The sequence below is a fragment of the Patiria miniata genome, unplaced genomic scaffold (assembly GCF_015706575.1).
Source record: "Patiria miniata isolate m_02_andy unplaced genomic scaffold, ASM1570657v1 HiC_scaffold_9, whole genome shotgun sequence".
Lineage (NCBI taxonomy): Eukaryota > Metazoa > Echinodermata > Asteroidea > Valvatida > Asterinidae > Patiria > Patiria miniata.
Window position 1 is genome coordinate 1,859,728 of NW_024037076.1, and position 10,419 is coordinate 1,870,146.

General features: G+C 40.4%; 1 protein-coding gene across 1 annotated transcript; it reads right to left on the reverse strand.

Moving 5' to 3' along the window:
• Positions 1 to 2,376: 2,376 nt before the first annotated feature.
• On the reverse strand, positions 2,377 to 5,016 carry LOC119720303. The gene has a single exon (XM_038189944.1). It carries the CDS (start codon positions 5,014 to 5,016, stop codon positions 2,377 to 2,379), a length of 2,640 nt encoding a protein of 879 aa, XP_038045872.1.
• Between the last annotated feature and the right edge of the window lie 5,403 nt (positions 5,017 to 10,419).

Below are 10,419 nucleotides of genomic sequence, written 5' to 3' on the forward strand. Positions count from 1 at the left end.
TTCATTCTATGATCATACCAGGATGCTAACACATGGGCCAAACATTATATTGCACCGGTCTGAGTTCACTAGCGCTACATCCTCACTCTAACTGCATTTTTAATTGAGACATGTAATGTTATACTTATGTCCTGAAAAAAAGTTGTGAAGAATTGAAATATATCGGGGTCATCTACCGCCGTGGCCAATGAACTTTTGTTTAGGGCGCATGTGTCGTGCGCGGCGAAAGAGTTGGACCTCAATTACATAGCAAGACATTTTGTTCAGCAGGACGATGTCATTAAGTTTATTGAACAGATTATAACAAATGTTCGAGGAAGTTTGTTACTTTTAGGTTGATGCAATGCATTTTAATATAACAAGTTCTTAACAGTTTAAACCTGTTTATACAAAATCATCACCGCAGCTGAAACCCTTCAACCCAAGAAAAATAAACATCATTTAAAGTTAAAGTCTATTAACATTAAATTTATCTTTCATTCACAGAGCGAAAACATTATATTAGAATCCTATTTATATATAGATTTTCTAAGCAGAACTTAGTCCTAAGCAGCTATTGCAATAATGTGCTAAGCGTAAACTGTTTGGGAGCAGACCCAAGCGATATATAATGGATAATATTTTAGCGAATATCTTCTCACAAAATCTACATGCTTCGAAGCTCCACGAAGTGTGCTTGTCTACAAAGCAATTCGTCTTCCTTCTTTATACTATTATGCCCTCACCTTTTGGAATATATACACACGGGATAATTATTGCAATATTTACTACATCTTTCAGTGACTTATAAAGCAGTAATCTTGGTTATTGTATACAATTGCAGCTAGTACAAAATGCAAATCTTTGTCTTCCTCCCTTCATGTCTTCATTTCCATTTTACTTATTTCCAACGTGGATGGCTCTATTGAAAGGTTGTGTATGTGATAACACATTGGTGCACAGTATGACCAAAACCGAGTTATATCGAAAAGGTGTAAGGATATCTTTCATTGCTGGAGTAAACGGCCTTGTATTGGCTGTGACGTCTGGACTCGCTTATTGTGGATGGTCGTGTACATGTACATTGTTATTTCTGTGTCACACTAAATACATATATGCACTCAGTACTACAGTTCTGTTTATACCTAAAATATATCCAGCTGGTCTTTAAAAAATATTCTGGTCTTTAAAACTACACTACGAATGCTCTACATATGAACATGCTAATTTTGCCTGACATTATCATAATTCAAAAAGCGAAAATGAGAATCTGACATGAATGTTGTAGTGCACAACATACTTCTTCAATTTCATTCTTGAAAAAAGTCATACAATAGTTATTATTTTTGCTCTGTTTTCCCACTCAACTGATTTTTCCCCTTTCAATTGACACTTGGGATAATAATTTCTCTGGATTTACAACCTCGTTTTTTATACCATTCAGGTGTTAAATATTTGTACAGTAACATTCAAATCCAGTCTATTTTTGCCACTTCTAAAAGTTTGCAATTATCTTGTCTCAACTGCTCGTCTCGTGTGTTTAATCTAAGATTTCAATGGTATTCTATTTGTTGAGTATAAGTTCATGAAAAGCCTTATGTTTTGACTGATACAATTAATTGAAAAGCGGTCAACAAATGTTTGTTCCTTCGTGCAACTACATAATCTTCCATACACAAATAAACTACCAAATGCGAAATTGGGAATGAGCTTATAATTCTTGACTGGCTCCCGTCCCTCCCTTAAACGATTAAACAGTGGTTGGATCGGGAACCAGCCACAATGACCTATCATTATTTGGCAACGCACTGCCTTCTTATGTACATGCGTGTTCTAATTCTAATCTAACAATTAAACGCTGTTAATGTTGTATTCAGGTTTCAGGTTTAATCATCGAACAAACCGTTTGATTAAAATCTTTTTTACCCCTTGGCTAGACATATAATCCAGGCGTATCCTTTTCTGATTTTTGTAAAACGTTCTTGTTAACTCTTATGTACAAATACTAGTATAATGTCTTTTTTCCCCTCTATCTCCACAAACACATTTGGGTCCAATCAACAGCACAAATAGTTTCCAAAGGCCGATATGCAGACTATACTTACACGTTTTATGGACATCAATTTGATTATTTACAGTTTCAAAACTGGAGCACTTCGCTTTTTATGGTTGCTTTAGTTGGTGGTCTTCCACCTGTTTCATTCATTGTTGCAGTTTGCATTTACTCTTTGTTAATTATACTGATGAACTTGAATGTGATAAGCGTTAGAGAAAGCAGATGGAACCTTTTTTTCTACCCACTTTTGCTGCCTGACCTACAGAAGCTAGCACACTGAGCCCGGCACTTTCAGAATAGCCCCAACGCCGATGGATTGATTATCAAGCGTTTCAAACAGTCTAAAGTTTAACCTGTTGCTCGATACACCTTGCCAATCTCGGCCAGTCAACAGCACCTGTTGCATCAAGGTGCTCGAGTGTTTTGAGCACCAGTGGCATTACCCTGTCTTCATAGAGAACAGGAACCACCAGCCGATCACTGTCCAGTGCCATAAGCATACCCCTGACGTCATTATTGTTGGTTTCGAAGTCCGCGGTAATTACAATAATGACACAGACACTGTCCTCAATGCTGTCTGAGTAGTTTTGTAGCCTGGGTTTGCCGAGTTCGAAGTCACGATCTTTGATACAGCCTTTAAAACCGCTTTCTTCCAGTTCTTCTAGCATGCGGTGTTGCACCCATTCAGAGGCACTACTGCTGTAGATGACAAAGAAGTCATACTTTCGTGTCAGATTATTTTGCGGTCTTTCAAGAGCCTCGCGGACGTTCTTCTTGGAGACGACCTCAGTTGGTGGTTCCTCAAGAGACGGCATCGTGGCTACGTGCTGCGTTTTGCCGGTTTTGAGGTTCACAGAGTATGTGATGTGGATCGTGTCGGGAGGAATATGATGCTCCTCATTTCCATCAAGGTCTACTTGAGACAGCGATTCAGACAAAGTCTGGATATCTCTGTCTATTTTGTCAGGGATGGGACGTGCGGGTGCTGCTGATGCCCCTTGGGATTCCCTCAGATACTCTGCATTAATGTTGTCCCCGGTTCTGTCGGATAGTTCTTCCCCCTGTGCTCTTGATGTCGGTTGGACGTACCTACTGCTGGCCGGCAAGCTGTGCTGTCGTCTTGTTACTGATGGAGGGAGGGATCCATCTTCGACTGACACAGGAAGTGAAAGCTGCCGCTTAGCACGAGTTTGTCTCTTATACTGAATATCATGAGATAGCGAAGATGCGTCACAAAAACTACTCGCTGCATCCCCAACATTACTTGCTGAAGGAAAGCTCCGATTTTGTCCTTGCTCTGACGTTGGAGGGACGTCACTGTCGTGGGGTGAAGAAAGGGGGTGCTGTAACCGAGAACTCCTCCTCTTGTCAATGGCAGCTGACTCTATGACCTCAAGTTCCTTCTCGTAATCGTTATCTTTACAGTACTTGACAAAGATTTCCCAGTGGTCGCGCATCTGCTTGAGTTTGTTCAGCTGCCAAAGATCCCAATCAGTTGACAGGCAAACTTCGGCTACTTTTTGCAACCAGTACACCATGTCAGCCAGCAAAGGAAGATCTTCCCTTAGAGCTAAATGGTTATCCGGTAAGATATGTTTGTACTCTAGCACTAGAGCACCGACACTACCCCCGTGGTAGGAAGCCGCGATTTCACATTCAACTGCTCGCTTGTATGAACCAAAAGCCGCCTGATGCTCCCCCATGACACAGAGACACATGCCTCTTACTTTATGGACATTCCCTCTTTTCGAACCATCTGCAATTTCAACGGCTTTGGCGCAGTATGTTAGAGCTTGCTGCAGAAGTCTTTCGCTTCCATATCTCAACCGCCCGTAACAATCGGTTGCCAAGTAATACAATACTTCTGCCATCAATTCTGTGAACCAGGGTTTAGAAACGTCTTTGATGGCAAACGAGAGGTCTTCTTTAGCTCGTGTCAGTAAGGTATCATCTGGACATTGCGCCATGGGATCGCGAGATTTCTGGGAGTATTTGAGTTGCTGCTTGTATTGGGAGAGGTATATATTTGCTCTGTCATAGCGCACCTGGAGATTGAACTCTGAGTCACCCAGCTCAATTGCTCTGTCAAGCAAAGACAGAGCTTTGGTCTGGTCTTTCTTAATGAAGTGCGTTGCCCGTCTGGTGAGAACTTTTGGATTATTTGGGGAAAGAGACAAAGCTTTTTCAAAGCATTTGTCCGGTTCGTCCACGAATTCTCGGTAAGTTTCAGGGATGGGCGGAAGCAGATCTCTCGAATGGTAGAAAAGGTCTCCGAGACGTCTCCAAGCTTTAATTTTCCGATCCTCATCCTCGTTGAACTGAATGATTGTGATAAAATTGTTGACTGCACCTTGGTAAAACTTTTTGACTTCAACTTTTTTGGACTTGTCCCACTTTATCCTTCCGTAGATTGATTTACAAGCCAACCCGGACTCGAAGATCCAGGCTGCACGCTCGGATTGTGCGACGTCCTTCCCTGCAAGCTCAATCGCTGCCTGATGCAAAGCAAATGCTTTCCGATACCTGTCGGTGGCCATAAATCCATAGATTTCGTTTGTTAAGGCGAATGCCTGTTCAAAAAAACTTCGAGCCCGTAGCTTTCTCAGTCGCCTCTTTCCTTCTTCTGTAACACCCTCGCCAAGGAGCCTTGCAATCTTCTGCTCGCAATCTCGGGCCTCGGTTAGTCTGTACAGTTTCTCGCAGATGTACTTGCGGTTTGCCAGAGCATTCAAATTATCAGGGTCTTCGTTAGGAGAGAGGACTTTATCCAGGTACTGCAAAGCTTCTTCAAACTTACCAAGCCGAAAGGCAAGCATCCCAAGAAGATTCCAGGAGGCATAATGCTCAGGTCGGCTTTCAGTGAAACGACCGAGCTTTCCGTTTGTTTTTGTAAACAAACGTTCAGCCGCCTTCATATCGATGTTGCCTTTATTTAGCGTCAAAGGAAGGCGAAAGTGACCAAACTCATCCGCAGACGACATGGTTGCAGTCAGACTCTGTGTGAAATAAAACAAGGATCCGATTTTGTCTGCTTGAGATCTTATCTGCTTGAGATAAAAGCACTTGTCTATCATATCCCACGCAGTTATTACGAAAGGTACGTTAATTGTCCTTTGTATTTGAATCGAATAAAAGATTCAAAGGAATTTCGACAGGAACGAAGACATTTTTCCTCTCAGCTTTATTTTGTTTTCCACTCATGACTAGGTACGTACGCAAATCACTTCCAGGGAAATTGTTAATTTGAAATTGGGTTCAGCTCTTACATCCGAGTTAAAAATCACATACGCTTTTGACAGTTCTATGGCACGGTGTTGGACGTGCATGTACATTTTAGACAAGTCAACAGTGTGTGTAAGAATACTTATAATAATAAAAGGAGTTTAATTCTGATAAAATGTATCAGTTAGTGATAACAAATTATTCATCCAACTTGTTTTGCGGTAGTAGATAAAGAGTCGGAACGCCATTGAGTCGGACGTACTCAAACTAAATATTTTTGGGTTTACATTCATGTACAAAAATTGCTTTTTGAAACAAAGTGACATGAGAACAGAACAAACTTGCAAAGGGCGGGACGCACAATGCTGGTTTTTTCTTGTGTGTTTATGCCTGCTTGGTATGCATTTTGTCTATAGTATATCCCTGAATAAAAATGCAATAAGCGGTTTGTTTTACATAATGATGTTTACCCGGAGCTCTGTTGGATTAAACTATGAACCTAGAGTATTGATATAGAGCGATATTATCTGAGAATGCTCACTGCACTCAATGTGTCGAACTTTGGTATAAATCAGTGTGGCATTGTGCATAGGAGGATGACAAGATTGCATATCTATACCCTGTCGTAAAAGTTAACAGGCTATATTACCAATGAATAAGTACAACGCACAACGTGATACTGAACATGTATAGGATGATTTCAAAATAGGTAGAATGAGATTTTGGACATTCTGTTCTAAACCTTTGGGAATTTGCCTAAAAAAAGCAAATCATGCTATATTTTAGAGTATCAGCCTGAAAAATTGAACTGAAATTTTTTTTTCTTGAAATACAAAAGTTTTTACTTTTGACTGAGACATCGAATGACATCAATTTGGCCTGTGTTGGTTATGAAGTAATTGGTTCACAATTTCTGCTTTTTTGGCGGCATGACAATAACTCAGTTATCCCAGTATAGACTGGTTTCCGCCCATGTTTGAAACAAGAGGGATAGGAAACCAGTCTACTCGCGAGGGCTGATCTGTGGAAACTTTGTTTGGGGAAGAGAACGTACAGGACATTTTGACGCAAACCTAACACTCAATTTAGGAGATTAAAACGTTTATTATTCACTCAAAATTGGACAGTATAAGACGGTTGAACATAACATGTATTACGTATCTCTCGGTTGAAGAACAAAATTGGAGAAGCAAAGTTATTTTTTACAACTGGAATCATGAACATTCACTCATCGGATATTTGAATATCTAAAGAGAACTTACGGTTTCAGGTGCCAAAATGTGTTCACATCTGCCCGTGTGAGAAATCGTCGAATCAGAACAACTTCAAGTCAGGAATAAGGTGAACCTTACTTCGATTTACCGCTACTTCTGTCTTCTTCTGACTTTTCTAGTCAGCTTTTTGGAGCCGGAGCCGGAAAATAGTTCTATCGCTGGTAACCAATAACCGCGCGCATCACAATGCACAGCAGGGAGTCAGGACCCAGATGATTCAGCGTTTGATAGGGGGCGTTCACATGTCGCTATTAGTGCGCAGGCGTAGGTTACGCCACGAACCAACCATTAGTCGACTTTGGCTTGGCTGACGTAATTGATAAAGTAAGGTGACGTCCAGTTCTTTGTTGCCAAATAACGAGAGGGCGCTCTTTCATTCTATGATTATACCAGGATGCTAACACATGGGCGAAACATTATTTTTCATCGGTCTGAGTTCACGAGCACAACATCCTCACTCTATCCGCATTTTAGATAGACCAAAGTTTTTATTATATCCTAAAGTTTTGAAGTTATCCATATGTTTTGAAGAATTGAAATACATTGTGGTCATCCTACCGCCATGGCCAATGAACTTTTGTTTCGGGCGTATGTGTCGTACGCACGAAAGAGTTACATGTTAGCAGGACGATGACATAAAGTTTAGTGAACAGATTATTACAAATGTTCGAGGAAGTTGGTTACTTTTAGGTTGATGTAGTGCTTTTTAGTATAACAAGTTCTAAACATTTCAAACCTGTTGATACAAAATCATCTCTGCAGCTAAAGTCCTTTATCCCAAGAAAAACATGCATCATTTCAAAGTTAATGTTTATTTAAATTAAATTAATCGGCGATTCACAGAGCACGAACATTATATTAGAATCCTATTTATCCTATTTATATATGGATCTTGTAAGAAGAACTTATTCCTATTGCAATAATGTGCTAAGCGTTAACAGTTTGGGAGCAGACACAAGCGATATCTAATGGATAATATTTTAGCGATTATCTTCTTTCAAAATCTACATGCTACGAAGCTCCACGAAGTGTGCTTGTCTACAAAGCAATCTGTCTTCCTTCTTTATACTATTATGCCCTCACCTTTTGGAATATATACACACGGGATAATTATTGCAATATTTACTACATCTTTCAGTGACTTATAAAGCAGTAATCTTGGTTATTGTATACAATGCAGCTAGTACAAAATGCAAATCGTTGTCTTGATCACATGTAATATTTGTTTCAAACTTCCATTTTACTTATTTCCAACGTGGATGGATCTATTGAAAGGTTGTGTATGTGATAACACATTGGTGCACAGTATGACCAAAACCGAGTTATATCGAAAAGGTGTAAGGATATCTTTCAGTGCTAGAGTAAACGGCCTTGTATTGGCTGTGACGTCTGGACTCGCTTATTGTGGATGGTCGTGTACATATACATTGTTATTTCTGTGTCACACTAAATACATATATACACTCAGTACTACAGTTCTGTTTATACCTAAAATATATCCAGCTGGTCTTTAAGAAATATGCTGGTCTTTAAAACTACACTTCGAATGCTTTACGTATGAATATGCCAATTTTGCCTGACATTATCATAATTCAAAAAGCGAAAATGAGAATCTGACATGAATGTTGTAGTGCGCAACATACTTCTTCAATTTCATTCTTGAAAAAAACGTCATACAATAGTTATTATTTTTGCCCTGTTTTCCTACTCAACTGATTTTTTCCCTTTCAATTGACACTTGGGAAAATAATTTCTCTTGATTTACAACCTCGTTTTTATACCATTCAAGTGTTATATATTTGTACAGTAACATTCAAATCCGGTCTATTTTTGCCACTTCTAAAGGTTTGCAATTATCTTGTCTCAACTGCTCGTCTCGTGTGTTTTATCTAAGATTTCAATGGTATTCTATTTGTTGAGTATAAGTTCATGAAAAGCCTTTTGTTTGGACTGATAAAATTAATTGAAAAGCGGTCAACAAATGTTTGTTCCTTCGTGCAACTACATAATCTTCCATACACAAATAAACTACCAAATGCGAAATTGGGAATGAGCTATATGCGCTTATAATTCTTGACTGGCTCCCGTCCCTCCCTTAAACGATTAAACAGTGGTTGGATTGGGAACCAGCCACAATTACTTATCATTATTTGGCAACGCACTGCCTTCTTATGTACATGCGTGTTATAATTCTAATCTAACAATTAAACGCTGTTAATGTTGTATTCAGGTTTCAGGTTTAATCATCGAACAAACCGTTTGATTAAAATCTTTTTTCCCCCTTGGCTAGACATATAATCCAGGCGTATCCTTTTCTGATTTTTGTAAAACGTTCTTGTTAACTCTTATGTACAAATACTAGTATTGTCTTTTTTTCTCTATCTCCACAAACACATTTGGGTCCAATCAACAGCACAAATAGTTTCCAAAGGCCGATATGCAGACTATATTTACACGTTTTATGGACATCAATTTGATTATTTACAGTTTCAAAACTGGAGCACTTCGCTTTTTATGGTTGCTTTAGTTGGTGGTCTTCCACCTGTTTCATTCATTGTTGCAGTTTGCATTTACTCTTTGATAATTACACTGATGAACTTGAATGTGATAAGCGTTAGAGAAAGCAGATGGAACCTTTTTTCTAGCCACTTTTGCTGCCTGACCTACAGAAGCGTGTACACTGAGCCCGGCACTTTCAGAATAGCCCCAACGCCGATGGATTGATTATCAAACGTTTCAAACAGTCTAGAGTTTAACCTGTTGCTCAATACACCTTGCCAATCTCGGCCAGTCCACAGCACCTGTTGCATCAAGGTGCTCGAGTGTTTTGAGCACCGGTGGCATGACCCTGTCTTCACGGAGAACAGGGATAACCAGCCGATCACTGTCCAGTGCCATAAGCATACCCCTGACGTCATAATTGTTGGTTTCGAAGTCCCTGGTGAGTACAATAATGACACAGACACTATCCTTAATGTTGTCTGTGTAGTTATCGTTCCTGGGTTTGCCGAGTTCGAAGTCGCGATCTTTGATGCAGCCTTTAAAACCGCTTTCTTCCAGTTCTTCCAGCATGCGGTGTTGCACCCATTCAGAGGCACTACTGCTGTAGATGACGAAGAAGTCATACTTTCGTCTCAGATTATTTTGCGGTCTTTTAAGAGCCTCGCGGACGTCCTTTTTGGAGACGACTTCAGTTGGTGGTTCCTCAGGAGACGGCCTCGTGGCTACGTGCTGCGTTTTTCCGGTTTTGAGGTTCACCGAGTATGTGATGTGGACCGTGTCGGGAGGAATATGATGCTCCTCATTCCCATCAAGGTCTACTTGAGACAGGGATTCAGACACAGTCTTGGTATCTCTGTCAATTTTGTCAGGGATGGGACGTGCGGGTGCTGCTGATGCCCTTTGGGATTCCCTCAGATACTCTGCATTAACGTTGTCTCCGGTTTTGTCGGATAGTTGTTCCCTCTGTGCTCTTGATGTCGGTTGGTCGTAACTACTGCTGGCCTGCAAGCTGTGCTGTTGTCTTGTTACTGATGGAGGGAGGGATCCTTCTTCGACTGACACAGGTGGTGAGAGCTGCCGCTGAGCATGAGGATATCTCTGATACTGAATATCATGAGATCGTGAAGATGCGTCACCAAAACTACACGCTGCATCCCCAACACTACTTGCTGCAGTAGGGCTCTGATTTTGTTGTTGCTCTGACGGTGGAGAGACGTTCCTGTCGTGAGATGAAATGACCTTAAGCTCCCTCTCGTAATCGTTATCTTTACAGTACTTGACGAATATTCCCCAGTGATCGCTTTTCTCAAGTGTTTTAAGCTGCCAGAGTGTCCAATTAGTTGAAAGGCAAACGCAAGCTACTTTGTGCAACCAGTACACCATGTC

Coding starts and splice junctions, on each gene's coding strand:
- LOC119720303 (XM_038189944.1), bottom strand. CDS start 5,016: ATGTCGTCTGCGGATGAGTTTGGTCACTTTCGCCTTCCTTTGACGCTA.